The sequence below is a fragment of the Juglans microcarpa x Juglans regia genome, chromosome 3S, assembly GCF_004785595.1.
Source record: "Juglans microcarpa x Juglans regia isolate MS1-56 chromosome 3S, Jm3101_v1.0, whole genome shotgun sequence".
Lineage (NCBI taxonomy): Eukaryota > Viridiplantae > Streptophyta > Magnoliopsida > Fagales > Juglandaceae > Juglans > Juglans microcarpa x Juglans regia.
Window position 1 is genome coordinate 1,332,501 of NC_054599.1, and position 26,844 is coordinate 1,359,344.

Here is a 26,844-nt window from a genome sequence, read left to right on the forward strand (position 1 = left end):
CCAGATTTTTCATTCAATCTTATTTCGGCCAAGGCACTTTCCACTCACTCAAATTGTTGTCTAATTTTTTCCTCTAATTCTTGTTTCATTCAGGACCTTTCATCTTGGATGACGATTGGAGTGGGGACTGTGCGTAATGGCTTATATCATCTCCAGCTTCCACAACAACACACCACGGCATTGCAATCTTTCTATTTTCCTGTTTTACATCCTTCTAGTACAGCTTATGCCACAACCAACACCAACTTTGATATCTTTACTTTATGGCATTATAGACTTGGACATAGCTCCATGACTAAACACATACTGAATGACATGTCCAAATTTAATTCTAAATATCATTCTGATTACAAAGTTCTGTGTGAAATTTGCCCACTTGCAAAGCATCACAAATTACCTTTCCCTCAATCTGAGACTAAAGCAACAAAGCCTTTTGAACTTTTTTCGGTAGATATATGGGGACCAAACCAATCTTCAGCGCATGATGGGACTAAATATTTTCTTACCATAGTGGTGGACCAATTCACTCGATGTACATGGGTATACTTAGTGAAAACCAAGTCTGAAGCTCGACTTTCACTTTAGAATTTTTTTTCCCTTGTTCAAACTCAATTTGAAACCAACATCAAAACCATTAGATCCGATAATGGAGCCGAATTCCAAATGCCACTATTTTACCAATCCAAAGGTGCTATACACCAACTTACATGTGTAGCCACACCCCAACAAAATGCCTTGGCTGAACGCAAACACCAACATATCCTAAATGTGGCTCGTGTGCTAAAATTCCAATCTGGTCTTCCCATACAATATTGGTCAGAATTCATCACCACGGCAGTTTATCTAATCAATCGAACACCCACCCCATTACTCAATTACAAGTCTCCTTTCGAAATCCTCTACAATAAAAAACCACCCTACTCTCATCTCAAGGTCTTCGGATGCCTGTGTTATGCATCTACTCTCAGCCACACTCGAACCAAATTCGATTCCCGAGCTCGCCCATGCATTTTTCTTGGCTACCCTTATGGAGTCAAGGGATACAAACTCCTTGATATCAATACCAAACAGATCTTCCTTTCACGTGATGTAATTTTTCACGAAGACTTCTTTCCTCTAAAACACACTCCCATTCTTCCATCCTCAACTCAAACACCCTCCACAATCTTGCTCCTATCAATTTTGCCTTACCACCAACATCTGACCCCGTCATCACACCACCATCCCCACCATTTAACAACATTTCATCTGACACTTCCGATACAATCCCTCACCCACTTGATACAAATGCATCTCAGCCTATCATACCTTCAACTCCACCTCTCCGTCGATCAACCCGACTCAGAAAAACACCCATATATCTCCAAGACTTTCACTGCCAACAGGTCACAGCTTCCACTCAATCTACATCCACGATGAAAGCTTCTAACGACCAACACACGGCAGGTAAGCAAGTCTCCTTTCCTCTCACTTCTTTTATGTCTTATGATTCACTCTCCCCCTCATTTAAAGCTTTTACCATTTCACTTTCTCTTAATACTGAACCCACCTCCTATGCCCAAGCTGTCAAACACTCTATTTGGTGCAAAGCAATGGAGCAAGAGCTTGCTGCTCTTGAACTTAATGAGACTTGGTCCATCGTTGATCTCCCTCTCGGCAAGAAGCCAATAGATTGCAAATGGATCTATAAATTTAAATTCCATGCTGATGGGACAATTGAGAGAGCTAAGGCTCGGTTGGTGGCAAAAGGTTTCACTCAACGTGAGGGCGTCGACTTTCATGACACCTTCTCACCAGTTGCCAAACTGGTCTCCATACGCTGCCTTCTTGCCATTGCTGCAATACAAGGCTGGGACCTCCAGCAACTAGACGTCAACAACGCCTTTTTGTATGGTGAACTTGACAAAGAAATATACATGAAGCCAGCTCCTGGTCATCCTGCAGCTCAAACCAGCAAAGTGTGTCAACTCCAGCGAAGTTTATATGGCCTACGACAAGCATCCAGGCAATGAAATACCAAGCTTTCTTCCACACTTGCAGAATTTGGCTTCATCCTGTCTAAATCAGATTACAATCTCTTCACCAAACAAACACATACATCCTTTGTTGCGCTGTTGTTTATGTCGACGACATCATCTTAATGAGTTTTGATATTGCTTCCCGAGAAGTAGTCAAGCATTTTTTGGAGACAAAATTCAAAATCAAAACACTCGGCTCCCTCAAGTATTTCCTTTGCATGGAAATTGCACGATCACAACATGGCATTCAACTTTGCCAACGCAAATATGCACTGGATATCCTATCCGAAACAGGTTTGTTGGCTTCCAAGCCCTCTCCCATGCCCTTGGAACCAAACATCAAATTAAGCAAAGATGAAAGAGAACCATTTGATGATCCTGCCTTGTATCGGCCTAACCTGAGCTATAGCATACACTTGTTGAGCCAATTCATGGACACTCCCAGATTACCCCATTACCATGCTGTTATCAAAGTGCTCAAATACCTCAAAGGCACCCCAGGACAGGGCCTATTTTTTCCAGCTTCTTCTAAGCCAGAACTTGTGGCCTACTCAGACGCTAATTGGGCAAATTGCCCAGACACCGGTCGATCTACAACAGGGTTCTGTGTCTTCATTGGCAGCTTTCTCGTTTCTTGGAAGTCCAAGAAGCATAACACCATATCATGTTCCTCTACTGAGTCTGAGTATAGAGCCATGGCATCAGTTGTATGTGAACTATATGACGCCCCGACTCCCACGTACAAAAAAAATACGAAAATCGTGACGTCAGGATGATGACAACACGGTCACGCATCCCAACGATAGTGCCAAGTGTGTGTACATGCAACAGTGTACAATAAACAACGCAACGGATAAATTATGCAAGTCAACTAAGTACCAGAATTTAAATACAAATATTCAAGACAAATTACCTTTAAAAAAAGTTATATAGTCATCCCAAAATATATTATAAGACAAATACATAAATAATTGATAAAGTGAATCTCGATAAACAAGAGTAATCACAGATCACTCCGCCAACGGAGCCAAGCTTAAGGTTCGTCATCCACATCTGCATCAAAATCTGCGATACCATAAAATGGTACCACAGGTACGTATAAACCAAACAACTCTCGGGATAAAAACATATTAATGCAACCAACATGCATGCATATCACAAAATACAATTAGCCATAAAATACAAATTTTTCCAGAAAAATGAATATTTCCAATACACGCCAAAATCTCATTTTAGCCCAAAAACATAGTCTGTCATTTTTTCAGAAAATGATCCACGCAAAACAACTATTTATCAGACACTGTAGGCGGGAATCGCAAGCGGGACTATACTACCATCCCTGCTTACCACTATCCCTACCGCATGCACCGTAGGCGGGAATCACAGGCGGGACACAACCACCATCCCTACCACGTGCACCGTAGGCAGGAATTACAAGCGGGACTCTACCACCATCCCTGCTTACCACATCCCTACAGTTCCTTTCCACACACTAAATACTTATCACACACAATGAATACTTATCAGAGCAATGTAGGCGGGAATCACAGGCAGGACTATACCACCATCCCTGCTTACCACCATCCCTACCCCGTGCACCATAGGCGGGAATCACAGGCTGGATCCAACCACTATCCCTACAGTCTCTTTTCCTTTTTCTCAAACCAGTCAATCCAGTCGTTTCAAACACACTCAGAATCATTTCACATGAAAATCCAATTTTCAAATAAACACATGAAAACTCAGTTTTCAATCAACACATGAATGTGAATGCGTTTACACGAAAACCCAGTTTCCTTTACAAACATGATCATGCGTGCAAATATGTCATGTACATGAACAACGCCATAACCAACAACCAACAGTGCAAGCCAAACACACAACAACTCCGTCCACAATCCATCCGACTCCCGAACTCCTCGGACTCAGTCCGGCATAACCAACCAGTTTACAGATAAAATGAGTTACTGCAAAAATACATTTAAATCACGAAAGTTCTTTAGGAAAATACTTACAGTGCTATATAATAATTTTTGAATGATCACAGAGCTGCAAGAAGTGGCAACACAGCTGCAGAACAATGCAAAATGCACTGTGGTCGTGGGTCTTAAAAACTCACTTTTGAATGGGGACAAACTAAGACCTGAAATTGATAGGGTAGGGCTTAGAGATGTCGGTGAAGCTAGTGATGGCGGTGGTTTGCCGTAGGTGGCGGCGCAAAGGGTGGTTATAGGCCAAAAATATCAAAATCAAAGATGGAGATAAATAAGTTTCACTGGTGATAAATCGGAGCTGGGGTTGGGTCCATTGGGTTGCTAGGAGGTCGAAGATGAAGTGGTGAAGAAATGGTGGCCGGAGGTGGTGCGACGGCGGCGCTGGAACGAAGAGAAGGCCGCGGCTTTGGGTGGTTCGTGGAGGCTACCGACGGTGCGAGGGAGGCTGAGATTGAAGGGAGGTGATCGCCAGAGGGAGGGGAAGACTATGGGCTGGGCGATGTCAGCCACGGCGGCGCGACGACGGTGGGCTGGGTGAGGAAGACGCGGGGAGAGAGAGAGAGAGGAGAGCTTCAGCGGGAGAGAAGAGAGAGAAGGAGAGAAAAGAAAAGAAAGAAAAGAAGAAAAGAAAAAGGAGGAAAAAGAAAAGTGGAGGGAAAGAAATGAGGTCCGATCCTCACATCTTGGCTCACAAAAATGATCCAACGGAAAAGATTTTAAAACCACAAGTCAATTAAAATAATTTAAATGTAATGATACAATGAAAATAAAATAATTAAATCCAACAATCAATTAATTTAAAAGAAGAACAATTTAAATGCATAACAATAATAAATATTAAGGAAACATCTCAAATTACTTTTTTCACAATTTAAAGATCATAAAATAAACCATCTAAAAATATCCGATAAATTTAAAACAAGAGAATAAATTTTTGAATTAATAAAAATAATCATTCAATAAAAATACACTAAAATACGGGGTGTTACAAACTAACATGGCTTCGCTATTTACTTCATGACTTGAACATCGACATTTCAAAGCCAGCCACTCTGCACTGTGACAATCTTGCAGCTATGCACATTGCGGCTAATCCCGTATTTCACGAGAGAACGAAACACATCGAACTAGATTGTCATCTAGTTCGAGACAAGATATCAGCTGGTTAAGTCGTCACTGCACACGTACCGTCTTCAGCTCAGCTTGCAGATTTACTTACCAAACCATTACACTCTCCCACATTCAATCTACAGTTACTCAAGATGGGAGTAATCAACATTTACTCTCTATCTTGCGGGGGGCTGTTGAGAATAAAGGATACAAATGCATCTCAGATACTTACGGCTGCACCAGATTAAAAGGATGTGAGAATTGTTCTGTTACAAGTTTGTTACGTGCACTGTCAATTAGTCTACACCATTTCATTTATTTTTTATTCATTGTAAATATGATATAAATAGCAGCAGCTATCTTGTAAATGCAACAGATTTGAATAGAATGAACTCTTCTTCAACCTCTGTTCTTCATCTATTCTTCCATATTTACGCTGCTATCAACAAGTAAAGTTTAGGTTTACATTCTATAGGGAATCCGAGATGAAGAGCGTGAGATGAATAACAAAACTGAACACTCCCACTCAACAAGGAGAAGTAGAGCTGTTGTCGTGCATAATCAGTCAGAAAGGGTGACATTTTAAACTCTTCCTCCTAGATCTAGTGATACTGTTAATTAATTATCATGATCATCATGATTAATTGCTTTCAAGAACATCTAAAAGCTAGCTAGCTAGGCAATAATTAATCTTATAATTAACAGGGTTAGCAAAAACACATGCATATATGAAATGATATTCATTTGTATTGCAAGCAGATTATAGCTAATGACTGAAATATTCTTGATATTATTGCTGTAGAGACGAAGAGATAGGATTAATGAGAAAATGGAAGCCCTACAGAGGTTGGTGCCAAATGCCAGTAAGGTTAGAGTACCATAAATCTTGAAGCTGCTACATGCATGCATGAATTTTTTTGCATAAATAGTACGTACTGATCTGATAAGGTATAGGTTTGAATTAATTTGGGCATCAAAATTAATGCAGACTGATAAGGCTTCAATGCTTGATGAGGTGATTGAGTACATGAAACAACTTCAAGCACAAATTCAAATGATGAGTACTATAAGAAATAATATGCCTCAAATGATGATGCCAACTTTGGGCATGCAACTGCAAATGTCTCTCCTAGCATGTATGGGCATGGGCGTTGGGCTAGGGATGGTATGGGGATGCTTGACCTGAGTACTGTGGCATGAAATCCACTGCCTCAAACTGGTCAGCTTCCACCATCGCTCATCCATCCAGCTGCTTCAGTTGCTGCCACAGCTCCAAAATTTGTTTCCCCTCCATTTGTGGTGCCATCTTTGATTCCAACACATGCTTTATCTCAGGCGGCAAAGCCCAACCCACCTGGCAACATGAATACTACTCCTGCATCTTTCCCACATCCATATTGCACATTTTATGCACAAGTACGTTGAATATATAGTTTATAACTGATCATTTGCTTGACTGAATTGCATGGAGGTGGTTCAATATAGCTAGAGATACATGGACATATATATAAGTATTAATTTGATGCTCATGTAGGGTCCATTATATGCCGTATGTATATATATATATATATATATGAATTTGGTGATCAGACATTAATTGGCGAGGAACTAATTTATTCATAACTGATCACACATTACTTTAAAATTGTGATAAAATCTTGGCTCGGGGATCAGGGCATCATGCATGATCCCGATGATCACAAGAACATTCCATGCACCACTCTTTCTGCAAAAAAAGATTAAGGAGAGGTATTTTGTACACAGAATTGCAACTACACATACATTTTATGTATTCTGGTAGTATACATTTCTAACGTCATGTTTCTCATGTACCTCTCACGTTTCCATTTTTAATAGAAATTTATTGGTTTCTCATGTACCTCTACCGAACTAAAAAGTTTTTGTATTGCAAGAAAGTGTTGATTTTGTGACTCTTGTTGGACGCAGATACTTTTTAAAGACCATTAACTGGTCTCTGACGATGCCATTGTTCACTGTGAGTATGAAATATGCTTCCCTGCTTTACAGTTTCAATGTTGTAACATTTCAGAGTATTTGGATTGGAATTCCTTGACCTTTCGTTAAAACTAAATATCTTTGTTCTACTATTTCTGGAACTCTCTGATTATTATCATTTCCTTCAATATAAATGATAAACGATTTTTGTAATATAAGATTATTTGTATCTTGAGGATGAAATTCCACTGATTCTGTTACTTGTTAAGTGGGGGGCAATATTTTTCTAAGAAATAGAACTTCTTTCTTGCATTTAATGCTAATGTTCTATTTAGAACATGTATCATAGGGCACTTGTGATCACTTTGATATGCAACACTAACTGCATACACATGAGCTTCATACTCATTGGAATCACACTATATATAGTGATTACTTAAGGAAAAAAAAACACTTTGAAAATTGGTTGTGAGGATGAGTAAATAATAAATAGGTAGTGAGCTTTTATCATTTTCCAGCAAAATCTCTCATTTCATTGATATGTATATATATATGTATATATATATGTATATATATATATATGTGTAGACTCTGTGTGTGTGTGTATGTACTATTAAAAAAATAGTCAATGTGAGGGATTGCTGCACTATTTAGGTGAATTAATTATATATTACAATTATATATACATATATTATATATGTGTAATTATATATAATGCAGCATTCCCTCATATATATATAATATATGTGAGGGGTTGCTACACAATTTAGGTGAACTATACTCAACCTATACTTCATATATACTAAATGGGTATAGTTCAACTTTGTTTTCGTGCATTTTTTTTCCTTTTTTGGAAAACAATTTTCGGCGAGTAAATTTTGCCAGAAAATCTTTTTTCGTCCATTTAAATTATTTGCGGCTAGTAAATGTCGCCGCAAATAATTTATTTCGGCGACAATAAATGCTGGGACTACAAAATAGCGACGATAATTTATAATCACTGGGAAAAATAATGAGTCTTTTACGGTGATTTTACAAACAATTGCAACGATATATATCGCTGCAATTGATTTTTCTCAACGATTTAATGGCAACGATTTTTTGCAACGATTTTTGCCTATCGCTGAAATTGATAAAAAAAGACACTTTAATTTTGTCAAAAATGCAGCGAATTAAAATCGCCGACAATGCTCAAATGCAGCGATTAATGGGAGTATTTGCGACAATTTTAAGCGCTGGAAAAAACCTAATTTCTTGTAGTGAGATTTCATGAGAAGGAGGAAACACTCCCCATCATTGACGACAACATCGATCCCAGGGTTGGAGCTGAAGATGAGTACATTGATGACATGGACCATATGTTAAATGATATATTGGCAGGCACATTCAAAGATGCTCTTGAAGACAACACTACATCACTAACTTAGCCATCAATACCACAGCCCTCCCCAAATTCAACTTTTGACCAACTATTAGAGGATGCTCGATGTCCTTTTTTCGATGGCTGCACTAAATTCTCAAAGCTCTCATTCCTTGTGAAATAGTTACAAATTAAAACACTCGGTGAGTGGTCAATCAAGTCTTTTGATATGCTCCTAAGCGCTATGCGGTCTGCCTTTCCTTATGCTAAATTACCACAATCATATGGAGGCAAGGTCATTGGAACGAGGTTTGAGTTTCAAGTACCACAAAATTCATGCATGCCGCAACGATTTCATCTTAGTCTGTAATGAAAATGCTAACCTTAATGAGTGCTCTATATGTAAGGCTTTGCAGTGGATGCAAAATACACATGGGTCACGAGTAATCTCTCAAAAAGTGTGCAGGCATTTTCCTTTGAAGCCAATATTGTAGCGTCTCTTTGTGCAAACAAGATAACAGGTGATATGAGATGGCATATGACATGATGAGACTAGTATGAGACATCTTGCTGACTTTGTGTCCTAGAAGACATTTGATGAAGCTTATTGTTAGTTTGCGAGGGATACTTGCAATGTTAGGCTTGGTTTGGCAAGCGACGGCTTCGATCCCCTTAACAATCTGGCTAAACCTTATAGCATTTGGCTAGTGATTCTTATCTCATCTAACTTGTTGCCATGGTTATGCATGAAAAACCAGTTCTTCATGACATCCCTCATTATTCCTAGCCCAAAATCACCAGGGAATGACATCGATGTTTATTTGCAGCAGTTAATTAAAAAGTTGCTTGAACTTTGGGAACATGGGGTACTTACATATGATGCTTCTACTAAAGGAAATGTTCATGTTGCATGCTGTCTTATTGTGGACAATCAATGACTTCCCTGCCTATAAGAATCTTTCTGGGTGGTCAACAAAAGGGAAACTGGCATGTCCCTCTTGCAATGCAAGCACAGATTCCAATTGGTTGAAGTATGGCAGAAAGTAGTCTTACATGGGATATCGACGTCTCTTACCAACAGATTACATTTGGCAAACAAGAAAATGGTTGTTCAACGGTAAAGAAGATCATTGCATGCCACCAAATTTGGTCGATGGAGCGGTTCTTTTAACTCAACTACAAATGCTTGGAGATGTTCAATTTGAAAAATCTTGTAGGAAGAGAAAACGCACTGTAGAATAGTTGAACTGGACAAAGAAAAACATCTTCTTCAAGCTACCTTATTGGTCAATGTTGTGTCTTCAACATAATCTAGATGTTATGCATATTGAGAAAGATATTTTTGTTAACATATTGGGCACTTTAATGAACATTCCTGGCAAAATAAAAGATAATATAAATTCATGACGTGGTCTAGAGATCTTGGGCTTCAGAAAAGAATTACATCTTAAGCTTGAAAGTGGACGTGTTACAATGTCACATGCATTGTACACATTACATGGAGATGAAAAGAATAAATTTTGTGAGTGACTCGCTTAGGTGAAATTTCTAGATGGGTTTGCCACCAATATCAGGCAGTGTGTATCTGTACGTGATTGCAAAATCTCTAGGCTCAAAAGCCATGACTGTTATGTTTTCTTGCAATGACTGCTTCCTATTGCTGTTGGGGGTTCTTAAGGAGTGATATTACATTGGCTTTAACTAAACTTAGTGGTTTCTTCAAAGAGTTGTGCGTTCGAACACTAGATGTGAATCGCTTATCCCAGTTACAACTTGATATCGTAACAATTCTATGCAAATTGGAGATGATATCCACTCCATCTTTTTTCGATGTTATGGTCCACCTAGCTGTCCATTTATCTCGTGAGGCCATACTCGGAGGTCCAGTTCAATATCGGTGGATGTACCCATTCAAAAAGTATCTCGACAAATTCAAGCGGTATGTTAAGAATAAAACCAGTCCAGAAGGTTCAATTTATGAAGCCTACATTCACATTGAGTGTTTGTCATTTTGCTCGAGTATCTCCAAGATGTTGAGACGAAGTTTAATCGAGTGGACCGCAACATTGATGGTGGAGAAGAGGATACTATAGATGGATTCAAAATTTTCAACCAAAAACAGTATAGCTTATAATGTGCAATTAGAAGATAAACTCAGTACCTCAGCCATATGGTACGTGCTTAACACTTGTACTGAGATTGGACCTTATCTAGAGTAAGCAATCATGACTTCCTTCGTGCTTTTTTGAAACGACCTACTACTATCCAAAAGACTTTATGTAACTAACTAATATTAATTGGCCGATTGTGTCCTCTAAATGCAGGGAGCACAACGACAAATGTAAGGAGTCAAACCCAAATTATGTCGATCACACACATCAAACTGAGTTTCCAACTTGGTTCAAGCAACGTGTAAGTTCATGATTTCCGTCGATATTCCTATGGGTCAACCCAGCGTACCAGCAACCCACTTTATGTGTCCGCTGATTTGTATGTGTTAGCTTGTGGTCCTGACAGTCCGGTTGCATCATATGCTGCCTGCATTATAAATGGTAAACGGTTCCATATGAAGCAACGTGAACATCATTGGTCTTCACAAAATTTAAGGGTGGTAACTGGTGACCAAGATACTAATAATGTAGACTTTTATTATGTTCTCTAAACTACATGGGAGGTCTTCGAGTGTACTTGTTCAGTTGTGATTGGCTTGATGTTGGTAATAAGAAACGATGGGTACGAGTAGATGATCATATAACTAGTGTCAACATGGATAGGACTTGGTATAAGCACGAACCATTTGTGTTGGCATGCCAGGTTTGCCAGTGTTTTTACATTAGAGATACAAGGGCGAAGGGGAACTGGTATGTTCTGCAAAAGTACCGTAATAGGAATGTGTATGACATTCCACCAGTGCTGAGGGTTTTAGACGATATTGATAGCAAATCAAGTGACGATGATGTCTATCAAGAAAATGAGTCGTCATATGATTATCCACTTTTGCATTGTGATGCATGTCTAGTGTCAATTCCACCTAGGAGGACTGATATAGAACCTACACATATTGATGCACTAGACCATATGGAGCCTGGTGGTGAATGCAGTAGTTCAATAAACTTTATTGATAATGGCATGGTCCCATCTGGTTCCAGAGATGTTTATGGTGATTGAGAATATTCAAATGAAGAGGACCTATCCACCGATGAAGAGTCTGAGTCAAAATAGACAACGTGCCAACAAATTGATACTAGGTGAACACCATAGCTTAACATATGAATATCCGTATTTTGTGACTCATTGGTTGGAACCGTTTGCCAAGTTGACGGTTGACAGTATAAAAAGTTTGCAACATAGGGGCAATGGTACTCTATGTCGATGGAAAAGTGCTCCTAAGTGGATGTTATTTTGACATACCAACTGTACTGAGATTGTGTACCTATATTTAACTCTGACTGATAACCATTGCAACTTAAGTTGAAAGAGGTAGCCATCATGGTTTTATCATTGCTGGGTTGCGAACTGCAGTTTATTATAAACGGATGCAATATTTGCTTTGATTTATTTGTTAAGAACCATGAAGTATACGTAATAATGAGGGTACTGCACAAATATATTAGTAGTTACATTATTATTTTAATGCATTATCTTATTGCAAGGTGAGAGTATACTTCCTCTAAATAGCTTCATGGCAACCACACACTCACATAATGTTAATTTTCGCCTGATTTTTGCGAACTGTTATGCTATGAACACATGGTTTCTCTCATATCATCATAAGATAAGTCTTGTATAGCATTTTCTTGGTTGGTCTATTATTAGTGATTAAGCTATCCATATCGTGTGGGAAAATGTCTTCGGATTGAACATGTTACATATACACATACCACACACATGTAGCATGCTGAAAATGTGAATTTGGTGGACTTCTACAAGGAAACCCACCGGTCCAAGAAGAATGATAAATTTGTGACACCTATCACTGAAGACGTTTATGTGAGGATATTCTAGCATTGCCTATATTTGCTTAAATGCAATGCTGCTTCTACTTATCTAATTGAATCTTAAAAATGCATTATCAGCCTATAGAATTGTCGTTAATCAACAAATGTATGTCCTATTGTAAAAGGATATGGTTGGAAAGCTGTATACTCTAGAACTAGAGAAACGAAATAACAAAGCAGTAGTGGGTGTCTTCAGAGAGGTATTTGGTCATCGACCAGGTTATGCAAGAGGATTAGGAGAAATGGTGATCCCATAGTCTACAAGACAACGCTCATTCGCATGGGAGAAAGTGTACATAGCTTTGATTGAAAAACATAAGAAAGAGGCTGAATCTTCCAAGAGTTAGATGGAGGCAATGAAGGCAAACATGTGGGTTATGTTGGAGAGACAGAACAAAACCGACCGTATGTTGAGGGCTTTCTTCGCCGCTAACCTATCCCTCAGTGAGTCTCTGCGAGAGACTCAGTGAGCATATTTTTGTGCAAAAAATATGGGTTTTTTGTGGCTATTTTGGGTGCATTTTTGGCCCTCAAGATGGTGGATTGATAATATATATATATATATATATATATATATATATTCAATGGGAGGCTATATGTAAATGTTTTGTAGGACCAAGCTGGTTTGGGAAAAAAGATGTTTTTGCCCAGGTAGAATTCCATAAATATGTATGATAATATATACACCTTACATGAGACGATATTAAGCCACATTGGTAATATCAAACATGTAAGTATCTAAGCCACCGCCTTCTTTATATAAATTATTGGATGTAGTGGCATGCTTACCAACTTTGGTAACTTGTTGTAGAGGCTAATTAATACATGTATGTACATGGTATGAATGGGAGGGGTCGCTTTATGCCAGAGCCTAATACGTGACCTGGATTTTAGGAATCTTCTTGGAAGGCCAAACTGTGTGATGTCTTCATTCCTTGTAGCCATTTACTTTTAGTATGGACTTCTATCCAAATACTGTGGTCTTCTTTCGAAGGATATAATTAGTAACTAATTAATACTAAACATGTTAATGTTTGAAGAACATAATTAAAATAGAAAGAAAAAGTGTCTTAGAATTGGATGAGTTATATATGCCTCTAGAGGAAAAATTGAACTTCATCAATTTGTAAAATATCTCTGCCACTATTTTATGTAGTGTTGTAAGTTGTGGCTATTAGGTGTAAATGAACTTCCAATTTGATCTTTTGTTCACACACCACATATTTGATGAGCAATTTACATTGGCAAAACATGCATGACCAATTATATGCCTAGATGCAGAAATGGTGGAATGTGTGTGTATGTTCAACAATACATAGGTTAGCAATATTTTTAGCCATTTGCGGTGATTATTAAATCACCGAGAATAAGTTTTAGATTGGTAATATCTTTTGCGGCAAATATAGTTCAACTCGAAAAAATAAAATAGGCTGTCATTATATTTTTACCGGCGAACATAAATTCACAACAAAAATGATTTCAGCGAATTTAGTTCCCTGCGAAAAATAAAATAAAGGTGGTTGAGTTATTCACGTCGAACATTAAAGTCGTTGCTAAAATTTGTTGCAGCGATTTTAAATGCTCGGAAAATATTAATCTCAGCAATTTCACCAAACGCTACGAATAATAAATACGATATTGCAGCAATATTCCAGGTATTTGCGACAGTTAATTTTTGCTGAAAAGAATTTTTCCCAGCGACTTAATGCTGATCTGTGCAGCACAGTTGCGATGATTTTTGGAGTTCACTGGTCCAACTTATAATGGAATAAACAATTGAGACGAACGTTTAGCACTGTATAAACCACTAGGAAAGATTAAATGTGGCAATTAAAGGGTTATTTGAGACGATTCTTAGTGGCGAAAAAGTGTGATTTTCTTGTAGTGAATATGCATGGCAAGGAATCTGGTCAGTGAAGAAAAGGTTGGCTACTGGTTTCAAATGAAGGGTAGGTAATGAAAGATTGATCGAAATATGGAAGGACAACTGGATATCAGAGATATCAGACCATAAGTATTTAGTGGATGTGAACTGAATTCGAGATGAGAGGGCTAAGGTGGAAACACTTATTGACCCTCTTACTAAATGGTGGGATGTTTTTAAGGTGAGAAAGGAACTGCCATCTCAAGTAGCAGAAGAGGTCCTAAAAACTACTTTAAGTTCTGAGAATCATGAAGATTTAATGATTTGGAGTATCGAGAGAAGTGGTTGCTTCAAAGTAAAAAGTGTATATAGGTTATTTTCTGAAATGGAGATGGTAACTAGGTTGCCTGAATCATCCAATACCAGTAACTAGAATAGAGTTTGGAAATTACTTTGGGGGCTAAATATTCCAAATAAAGTTAAGGTGTTCTCATGGAGAGCTTGCTTGGAGAGCCTACCAATGTTAGTGAATCTGAAATAGAGACTTCCAGGGTTGAATGAAGAATGCCAGTTATGTAATATGCAAACCAGAGACTACCATGCATGTATTTTGTTAGCGTGTACAAATCAAAGAATGCTGGTTGTAGTTGTGTCTAGATTTGCAGATATCAAATCCTAATGTGCAATTTTTAGCCTTTTTAAGCAACTTTCTCAAAATAAAAACTAAAGAAGAGGTGGACCTTATGTTGTTGTTGTCTTCGAACTGCTGGTATAAGAGAAACTAGAAATTTTTTTTGGACAAACTACTACAAGCTAACTGGGTGGTTTCTCAAGCTGTCTCAACGAAACAGATGTGCAAGATTATCAAATTAGATGCAAGAACAAGGAAAAATAGAATTACAAAGTGGTCTTCTGCAAATGATGTTCTCAAATTGAATATAGATGGAGCAATTTTTCATGAACAAGGTGTAGCAGGGGTGGGTTTAGTACTAAGAGATAGCAAGGAAGAGGTCCTAATGGCAGTGTCAAAGAAAGAATTGGTTGTGATAGATTCATATGAAGTAGAATTGCTTGCAGTCCTGAGAGGTATGCAATTTTATCTTCCTATGGGTATTCATGAATTACAAATTGAATGTGACTTAGTATTGGTGGTTCAAGATATCCAAGCTCCAACTGGTTCTTCATCTTTGATGGGGCATATACTTTAGGATGTTAAACAATTGATGCAAAGAGTTTCTAAGTGTTATATCCAACATGTGTTTCGAGATGCCAATGTGGTGGCTTACAAGTTAGCTAGACTAGCTTTGAATGTCTAGTATGTCAATGTTTGGTGTGATGATATTCCTATTTCTATTAAACAACCTATTTGGCTTGATAAACAGTTGCAATGTTTGCTATGTTTTAATGAAAAGTTTGTGATGTTTCCTAAAAAATAAAAAATAAAAAAGAGGAGTTCTGCTACACCGGTTAGTCTGAGACTTTGTAAATCGCAGAGGGCATGAATCTCCTTAAAGAAAACGAGATTTTCGTGCTTCAGTCCAAACTGGTTTTGTTTTGAATGTAAATTTCATTGTGATTTTTATTATATTATTGTGTACTTCACTAACAATTTTAAGGACATTTATGATGGAGCCTATAATTGAAAAATATATGGAAAGCGTTGGAGATCTCAATAAACCCTTCCAAAGATAGAAGTGCAAGGTGCTCTTATATCTAAGCTTCTTGAACGTTCTCACAAGAAAGGTAATTTTAATTTATGAAAATTATATCTTGTCCAAAGGTTGGAATTCAAGAAATAATTTTTTGAAACCATGCAAAATTTTTTTTTAAAAATTTAATAGAACTCACAAAAAGGGTTTTCCACGCCAAAATAGTAAAAACCAAGGGCCTCTTCCTCAAGTTGAAGTAACTGATGAACCATTTATAGCAATGGTTACAGATATTAACCTGCTTCAATTTGTTGAAGGGTGGTGGGCAGGATCTGGTGCCAGTAGGCATATCTGCTATGATAAAGGTTGGTTAAAAAATTATACTCCCTTTGAAGAAGAGAAAACAATTACGCTCGGTGATTCAAGTAAAACCAAGGTTGTTAGGAATGGTGAAGTTCAGTTGAAATTCACCTCTGGGTGTATTTTAACGCTTAAAGATGTGCTTTATACACAGTCTATGAGGAAGAATTTGATGTCAAGTTATTTTACTTAACAAAGCGGGCTTCAAACAAATTATTGAATTCAATCAATATGTTATTACAAAAAATAGAGCTTTTGTGGGCAATGGTTATGTTCATGATGAAATGTTTAAATTGAATGTTAAGCATAAAGCATTGAATGTATCTGTTTATATGCTTTCCTCTTTAAATTTTCGGCATGCACATTTATGTCATATCAACAGTAGATATGTTGCTATCATGAGTAGTTTAGGATTAATTTCCAAACTGACAAAGGATTTTCAAAAATGCAAAGTTTGTAGTCAAGCAAAAAGTACAAAACAACATCATAAAAGTGTGTAAAAAATATCAAATTGTTAGATTTAATTCACACCGATCTTTATGAATTTGAAAGAAATTTAACTCGTGGAGGAAATAGATATTTTATAACATTATTGATGATTTTTCAAAACATACATATGTTTTTTTATTAAAAAATAAAAGTGATGCTTTTGAAAAATTTAAAAATTTTCTCCATGAAGTTGAAAATTATTAATTTGGTAGAAAGATTAAAAGATTTAGAAGTGATAGAGGCCAAGGGTATGATTCAAAAGAGTTTAATACTTTTGTTCAACCATTGTGAATTATTCATGAAACTACAGCACCATACCATCTAACGGTGTGGCTGAGAGAAAAAGAACATTGATTAAGTTGAAAAATATTATGCTTATTGATTCAGGCGCTCCTTTAAGTTTCTGGGGTGAAACAGTTTTGATAGTTTGTCATGTTTTAAATAGGGTGCCTTACAAAATTTTAAAATATACACATTTTGAGTTATGGAGAGGGTATAAGCCAAATTTTGGATTTTTTAAAGTTTGGGGTTTGGCTTTCGTAAGGTTAACAGATCTTAAAAGGTCCAAATTGGGTGTTAGAACTACTACTTATGTCTTTCTTGGATATGCAAAAATAGTACAGCTTTTAGATCTTTTGATATTGAAATAAGGTTATTTTTTAATCAGGCGATGCAATTTTTCATGAAGAAAAATTTTAAATCCAAAAATAGTGGGGGTCAAAAGTTGAAACAATATATTTTTTCTGAAGCTAGTTCATCTTCTCCTAACGAAAATGAACAAGTTTTTGCATTAAGAATGAGTAAGAGAGCTAGAATTGAAAAAGAAGCTTTTGCATCACATGATTTTGTGTTTTGGAAAGAGGTTGTAAATGATGAAATAGATTTACTAATTTCTAATAAAACTTGAAAATTAGTTGAATTACCACCAAGTTGCAAAACCATAGGGTGTAAATGGGTCTTTAGAAAACAATTTCGACCGGATGGAATGGTACTAATTGCAAAATGTTTTAAGCAAAAAGCCGACCTTGATTTTTTCGACACTTTTTATCCAGTGACAATAATAACATCCATTAGATTATTGATTGTCATTGCAGCAATTTATAATTTAGAAATTCATCAAATTGATGTTAAAACAACTTTTTTAAATGGGGACCTAGATGAAGAGATTTATATTGATGAAACCGAAGGCTTTATAAAGCCTGACCAAGAAAACAATGTGTGTAAGTTGGCAAAATCCCTATATGACTTAAAGGAGGCCCATAAACAATGTCATGAGAAATTTGACTCTCGCATGATTGAAAATTGCTATAAGTCAAATGAAAGTGATAAATGCATTTATCATGAATCTTGAGAAAATTCACATGTTATTATTAGCCTATATGTTGATGATTGATTGATATTTGGTTCTAATTTGCATGTCATAAGAGAAACAAAAAGCATGCTTAGTAACCATTTTGATATGAAAGATCTTGGTGAGGCTAATTTTATTTTGGGTATGAAAATCACCAAAACATGTGATGGCATTTTTCTTGATCAATTGCATTACGTAGAAAAATTATTAAAAAAATATGATTATGTTGGATGCATGCATGTTGTTACTCATTTTGATTCTAGTATTCATTTATTTTCTATTGAAAATGATGATGATGTAATTAATCAAAAGGAATATGTTAGCATGATTGAGAGTTTACGTTATGCAATTGATTGTACTAGACCTGACATTGCTTATGCGGTATGAGTACTTAGTAGATTTACTACCAAGCCTAGAAGAGACCATTGGTATGCAATGAATTAGATAATGAAATATTTATCTAGTACAAAACATTATGACTTGTTTTATAAAAGGTATCTTACTGTACTCGAAAACTTTAGTGATGCTAATTGGAATACCTTCTCTGGTGATTATCTTTCAACTACCGGTTATATTTTTACTTTGGATGGTGGTGTTGTATGTTGGAAGTCTAAAAAACAAACGATTATTGCTAAATCAACTATGGAAGCTGAGCTTATAGCTTTAACTTCAACAAGTGAGGAAGCAAACTAGTTGAGAGATTTATTACATGAGATTCCCTTAAGTGAGGACCACACACAGATGCGGGCGGCGCATGAGAATCATACGCAGTGGTTTTCATAAAACCACTACTTTCCTCTGAACGTTTTTCAACCTATGAATGATCTGCTTGTGCCATGCGTGTCTCTTGGGAGTTGCCAGAAAGCTGTAAATCTGTCTTTTTCGACCTTGAAGTATAAGGAATGAAGATCAAGCTACCATAAATCAAGCATAGAATCTAAACAATCCAGCAATCATAACAAGCAATCAACCATGATTTTAGCCACTTACCGTAAGCTGCACCATGATAACTGATGTATAAATTTAGAAAGATTGAATCTGCCTAGCTATGTATAGTCATTATGTAATCCCTTTAATTTAGCATTCTTTCTATATTGTACAGATTCCTAGTATAGAAACAAATTGTACATGATCAATATATATATGAATGAAAGCACACTCTCACTCAACTTGTGAGATTGTTTTTCTCAAAACTTCTTTATTGTATCAAGAGTCAATACGGGTCACTAGAGAGTTGTTTTTTTTTTTTTTTCCCTTCAATGGCTTCCTCTAATTCAAATGTTTCTTCCACATCCTCAAATTCAAATCCCTATCCATATCTTGTCTCACAAAATGTATTGAATTATGTGTCTCTCAAACTCACTTCCAGCAACTTTCTGCTCTGAAAAACTCAGATGCTAAATATCACTCAACTTGTGAGATTGTTTTTATCAAAACTTCTTTATGGTATCAAGAGTCGATTCGGGTTGCTAGAGAATGTGTTTTTATTTTTTTTCCTTCAATGGCTTCTTTAATTCAAATGTTTCTTCCACATCCTCAAATTCATATCCCTATCCATATCCTGTCTCACAAAATGTATAGAATTATGTGTCTCTCAAACTCACTTCCAGCAACTTTCTGCTCTGGAAAACTCAGATGCTAAATATCCTTGAAAGCTACGACCTTCAAGGTTTTATCACAGGTGATATACCCACTCCATCACAGTTTATTCTTGATGAGTCTAATACCTCTCAGTCTAATCCACTTTATCACAAGTAGTGCAAGTCTAATAGGCTTGTTAAAGAATGGCTTACAGCCACCTTGAGTGAGGAAGTTTTAGACCTTGTGGTTGGTCTAAACATTGCCTTAGAAGTTTGGAGTGCCCTTGTTTATGCTTTTGCAAGGGTGTCCTCTGATCGTAGTCTTGCACTTAAGCAAAGACTCACCTCAATCACTAAAGAATCTGATTCCTTGAGTGAATCTGAGGAGATTTAAAACAATTTGTAATGAACTTGATGTTATTGGCAAACCTGTTTTGAACATAAAAAGTCTTGGTGGCTTCTCAACGGCCTTGGTAAGGATTTTGAAGTTTTTATAGCTACTATGCTAAGGCCACCTATTCCAGCCTTTTCAAAATTAGTTACTTTATTGGAAAGCTATACTGATAGATACAAGGTTGATGTTAGTCCTTCTCCTATGGTTTTTTATGGCCAAAAGTCATTCAAACAAAGGAAACCAAACTCTAGCACTAGTTCTTTTAACTCCAAAGGCCGTGGCTTTATCCAAGGCCAATCCACTGGCTCAAGATCAAGCTCATCCAACAATCAATCTCATGGTCCTTCCTCAAATTCAAATTCCAAAACAACAGGCAAAGAAGAAGTTGTGTCAGAAATGTCACAAACGAAATCAAGTTGCTCTTAATTGTTTCAATAGGTTCAATCATTCTTTTACACATGACAACCTTCCACAGAGTTTTGCAGCCATAATAATGGATGAGGCTCTTGACCCAGCTTCATGGCATCTTGACACTGGTGCAACTGGCCACATGATTGCTAATGAAGGTACTCTTCACTCGTTACTTCCATATAATGATCATGAGGTATCATGGTTGGTAATGGTAAAGGTTTACCTATCACTTATGTTGGTCAAGCAATAGTTGATTCACCTCTATCTCCAATATAGTTGAATGATGTGCTAGTGGTACCTGAAATTAAGAAGGATTTATTATCTGTTAGGAAGCTTACATTCAATTATCCACTGAGATTTGAGTTTGATGGCCATAGTTTTGGGATAAAGGATAGGACAACAATGAGGACAGTGGTCACATTAAGTAAACAGAAAGGACTATACATTTTTTATAATGTTGGTTCAACCTCTTACAATAAAAGGAGTTTTTTCTCCTCTAGATTTAGATCCACAAATAAAGAGAACTGGCATCTCAAGCGTGGACATCCAAATTCAAGAATCTTAGACTATTTTTGTAATAAGAAGTTTATTACTCTTGATTCAAAACAAATTTCTTCTGAAATCTGTACAAGTTGTCAACTGGGAAAAGCTTGTAGATTGTCATTTCTTTTAAGAGACAATATAGTCAATGTTCCTTTTGAAAAAGTTCATTGTGATCTACGGGCACCTGCTCCCACTCCTTCTATAGAAAAGTATAGATTCTATGCTATCTTTGTTGATGAAACTACTAATTTCAGTTGGTTAATTCCCCTCAAACACAAGTCTGATTTTAACTCTGCTTTTATACAGTTTCATGTGTTTGCCATGTGCCATTTTAATGCCAAAATTCGAGTTTTCCAAACTGATGAAAGAGGTGAGTTTAGCAACAAGAACCTCACTGAATATTTTCAAAATTTTGGCATTTTTCATCAATCAACTTGTCCAAAAATGCCAGAACAAAATGACAAAGCTGAAAGAAAGCATAAAAGTATAACCAATCTAGGTTTAACCATGATGTTCCATGCAAAACTTCCACCTAGATTCTGGTTAGATTGCTTCTCTGCTGCTACGGTTTTGCTTAATAGATTGCCTTCTCCTCTTCTTAATATGGACTCTCCCTTCTGTAAACTCTATGCCAAATATCCTAATTATAGCATTCTTAGAACTCTTGGGTCTAGATGCTTTCCTTATCTTGGAGATTTTAGCTCCAATAAACTTGAACCAAAGTCATTGCCATGTATCTTTATTGTTTATAGTACCAAACACAAAGGCTATAAATGCCTTTATACACCCACTGGTCAAGTTTATACCTCAAGGCATGTTGTATTTGATGAGTCTGTTCTTTGATATTCTAAGCCAACTCTGTTATATGATTCTCCTCCTATTGAGGGAGATGTTTCCAGCTTCATTGAATGTTAAAATAGTTTCTCAAAAGAATCTGTGTTGCCCTCTGCATTTGCTCCTCCTTCCCCCCATCCATCAATTCAAGCTGTCATCATCGATTCATAGACTATCCAGCAACATACATATTCAACTATTCCTCCTATAGAAAAAAGTCTTTGCAAAATACACTTCCTCCCTTTCTTGTTGAAGCTGCAGTGCAACCACCATCACATCGTCATATGCAAACCAGGTCTAGGTGTAGCATTCACAAACCTAATCCTAGATATGCAAACTTGCATAATTTGGTCTCTATTCCTACTGAGCCAAAATCTGTTAAAATTGACAAGAACCACCTTGGATGGTCTGCTACAATGGAAGAGGAATTAGCTGCACTTGCAGTTAATCATACCTGGAAATTGGTTCCAAGAACTGCTGACATGAATGTCATTGGATCCAAGTGGGTTTACAAGGCAAAACTTAAGGCAGATGGCACACTAGAAAGGCTAAAAGCAAGACTTGTTGCTAAAGGCTTCAGTCAAGTAGATGGGGTTGATTTCTCAAAAGCTTTCTCTCTAGTTGTGAAGCCTGCTACTATCAGATTGGTCCTCACACTTGCTATTATGAAAAACTGGGCACTTCATCAACTAGATGTTAAGAATGCATTTCTACATGGTTGTCTCAACACTCCTGTCTACATGCATCAGCCACCAAGCTATACAGATGAGCATTATCCTCAGCATGTGTGCAAGCTCAACAGAGCCTTATATGGCCTCAAACAAGCTCCTCGAGCCTGTTTTGACAGACTTAGTGACTTTCTTTTTTAGCTTGGCTTTTATTCAAGGTCAGCTGATCCAAGTCTATTTATTTGTCACTCTAACCATGGGATACTAATTCTTCTTTTATATGTAGATGACATGGTGGTAACAGGTAACAATCCCAACAGAATTCAGTGATTGATTTCTCAGCTCAGTTCTCAATTTTCCATCAAGGATCTTGGCTTTCTTCACCATTTTCTAGGAATAGAAGTCCACAAGATTGGTTTAGGTCTACTCTTATCTCAGCACAGGTATATTATAGAGTTGCTAACTCGAGCCAATATGCATGAGTGTAAACCTTTGTCTACACCTATGCCATCCAAAGGTCAACAACTCAAAGCCTCTGAGGAGCTTTTCCATGATCCAACTACTTACAGGAGCATAGTTGGAGGCTTGCAATAACTGACATTTACCAAACCAGATCTCTCTTTTTCTGTCAACTATGTTTGTCAATTTATGCAAACACCAACAATCCAGCACTTTCAGCTTGTTAAGAGAATCCTAAGGCACATGCAGGGCATTACAAAACTTGGCCTACATATAACCTCAAGCAGCACTCTCGACTTGTATGGGTTTTCTTATGAAGATTGGGCATGTTGCCCAACCACAAGAAGATCTACTTCAGGATATTGTACTTTCCTTGGCAAACTACATTTCATGGAGTGCTAAGAAGCAACCTACAATGTCCAGGTCAAGTGCTGAGGCTGAATACAGAGCCATGGCATCAACTGCAACTGAGCTGACTTGGTTTTCAAAACTACTTAGAGATCTTGGACTAACTCAATCAAAAGCAGCAACCTTATATTGTGATAATACGAGTGCTTTATATCTCACTGTTAAACCAGTTCTCTATGCTCGAACAAAACATATAGAACTTGATTATCACTACATTCGAGAAAGAGTAGCACTTGGGGCTTTAGAAACTCAGTTTGTTAAATCACTAGATCAGCTATATGATATTTTTACGAAGCCATTGCTCAACGGTCCATTCAAGCAATTGCGAGACAAACTTGGCCTCTGTTACCATACACAGCCAAGTTAATTTGAAGGGGAATATAAGGAATGAAGATCAAGCTGCCATAGATCAAGCACATAATCAAAATAGTCCAACAATCATAGCAAGTAATCAACCATGATTTCAACCACTTACCTTAAGCTGCACCTTAATTTATCATTCTTTTTATATTGTACAGATTCCTAGTATAGAAACAAATTGGACATGATCAATATATATATGAATGAAAGCTTTCTCAAAACTTCTTTATGAAGAAATAAAATAAAACTTTTCTCCTCCTTTGTTGAAAATCAGATTTGGAGCTCTAATTTTTTACTAGAGAGAGCGCGCGACCCCGGCCGGGAGGGGGGGGGGGTGTTTTGGCGGGAGTTGCCTAGGGTACACATGATTCGGTCAAAAAGATTCATATCTTAAAGAAACAATTACCGATCGTGCTGTCACTGTGTCACGTGGAATCTCACTTTATGGTCAAGTTTGCAAAGATTTTACTCGGTTGATCTGTATATTCTTTCTTGAAGGTTTGGTAAATTAGCATATAGGTTAAAGTAATTCGCCCAAACGGGGCCTATTAAATTAGCAAATTGCATTTTTCAATTATTTTGATTTGCTGGGAAAGTGTGTAAGTTTCATTTTCCCTATGTAACAGTAGCACGTTTAGCTTTTTTATCTTTTTGCATAATTGTAACACATGCGTTTAGCTGGCTGAGAACTGGAGTTGGGAGTAATTAATTAAATTTTATGGGTTTTTATGAACGACTTTATATGCTAAACAAAGACTTGAGTACAGGGCCGGATGGACTAATGCCAGTGCTTCACTCAATATTATATTTGCCAGAAGATAAAGACGTATGACCACTGTTCACCACTTGCTAGCTTCTGCATCTTCAATATTAATGCGGCATCTAAGGCATGCACTTTCTGTCACTTATTGCTTTAATCCAAGTCCTTCACTTAGTTTCCTCTCTCAAACTTTAACTGCAGGTTCATTTTCTACTCTATAAATCCGCATTATTGTACGTTGGATGTGGGTTTTTTTTATTTTTTTATTTTTTTAAAATTATGCATGTCTGGCTATTACCATGGAGTTCTTTATAAATGACAGCGGTCATATCTTTTCCATTTTCTATGTAGAAGTGCTCCAAATCCGGAATTTCTGGATACTAAATTCAGATCGAAGTTCGTGGAGTTGAAAGATTTTCGAGACCTTATTCGACTTTTGTAAGCTTTAGTTATGAGTCGTCGTTGGGATTCTGGAGGAAGTGGGCGAGTAAGGTGAGCATCTTCTTCTTCTTCAATCTTAAAAATGCTATTTATCTTATTTTCTTGATATCAAATAATAGATAAATAACAAAAATTAGTAAATAATTTCTACTCACGATTTAATAACACATCGGAAATGAAGTAATAATAGTTAAAATGATGATCATGAATAATAATAGTTATTCATCTCACATATATATATATATACGTATGCTGTGCTGATCAGGAGCGAGGATGTTGAGAGTCAAGGACCCAAGAATGATGGTATTGGTTCAGAACAAAAGAAAATAATAAAATTGGCAATTGGGCAGGTCAATCAACGTTTGATGAAAATTATTTCAAAAACGCCGTGGTGGTTGAGGCTCCAGTACTTCCATTGGGATGTGGCGTTTTTAGTGGTGTGTGTAGTTGCAATAGCAGTGGACCCTTTGTTCTTTTATCTTCCGATCATCAACGAGGCTACCAAATGCATTGCTTTAGATAACACTTTACAAATCTTTGCTACTGGTGTGCGATCTTTCCTGGATTTGGTTGCTTTAGGGGATTTGGTTGCTCGGTCAAGACCAAGCAGGGTCGATGACTGTTACTCGAGGTTAGACTACGTAATTAACATCCTCGGCATTCTTCCAGTCCCCCAGGTATCATCACAAAAACATTATTATATTCTTAAGAATGCAGGATTGTAACAAAAACATTATACCATTGATCTCCTCCAATTATTAAATTTTATGAACAACAGTTTCTAGTGCCAATTATATTTTCTGAAATGAGAGGTTCGAAATTCCGGGACGGAAGGAAATTCCTAAATGCAGCTGTTCTGTTGCAATATGTGCCAAGACTTTTCCGTATCTACAGATTGTGGAAAATAGTCAACGAGAATATCATCCTACCTAAAAGTATCCCACAAACTACTCGTGTTAAGGTGAACGCAGAAGGCAGCTACAAGAATATGATGATCCCACCCAAAGGTTTTATAGTGATGAAAGCTGGATTCAATCTCTTTCTGTATCTCGTTGCCAGTCATGTACGTATGTTTTCATCATTTATTATTATCTCTACTACTTTATAATTAATTAATAGTTGGGGATGAAATATTTATCTTTGATCATGATCAGATACTGGGTTCTTTTTGGTACTTCTTCTCCATCGAACGAGAGACCACGTGCTGGCACGTGGCCTGTAAGCATGATACCGGATGTAACAAGACTTCTTTTAACTGTGGTCATGGTTTTAGCAATAACACATTTTTAAATAATTTTTGCTCTTTAGAAAAACCAGATACCACTCTCTTTGATTTTGGAATATTCCAAGAAGCCCGTCAATCTGGTATTCTGGAGTCCATGGATTTTTTGCGAAAGACCATCTTCTGTTTTTGGTGGGGCCTGCGAAATTTGAGGTTCGTGCATGTTACGCTTTATTATTATTATTGAAATACATAATCATACATGCATTTTGTTCCATTAAACTTAATGGATTAATGTAATCAAACATAATATATTGGAAGTACCACTTTGAGATATAACTAATTAATCGTACCTACGTACCAAAAATACTAAGATATGCATGATGATCACCTCTTAATCCATTAAAATTATGCCATCATGATACCTTTTTTTATTTTTTACTTATTTCAATGATTAAAATCGAATGAAAGTGATATTTGATTAAATTAAAGTTTAGATATTGTCCGACGTGCATGTCAAAGTAGTAATTCAGCTACCACAATATTATTTTCAACAAATTAAAAAAAGATAATAATTTGAAGGTAAAAAGACGTTATAAATTGTTATTCATTTTG

General features: G+C 36.8%; 2 protein-coding genes across 2 annotated transcripts in view; both read left to right on the top strand.

The window, feature by feature from the left end:
- The window catches only part of LOC121258454 (cyclic nucleotide-gated ion channel 1-like), a 54,857-nt gene extending 28,274 nt beyond the window's left edge, over positions 1 to 26,583 (top strand). The window contains exons 2-3 of the mRNA XM_041159961.1: positions 25,786 to 26,070; positions 26,162 to 26,583. Of these exons, the coding sequence (XP_041015895.1) occupies positions 25,786 to 26,070; positions 26,162 to 26,476 (600 nt within the window). The 3' untranslated portion in view covers positions 26,477 to 26,583. The remainder of the gene's footprint in view (positions 1 to 25,785; positions 26,071 to 26,161) is intronic.
- Positions 1 to 26,844, top strand: part of LOC121257827 (cyclic nucleotide-gated ion channel 1-like) — a 102,738-nt gene that overhangs the window by 73,664 nt on the left and 2,230 nt on the right. The window lies entirely within an intron of this gene.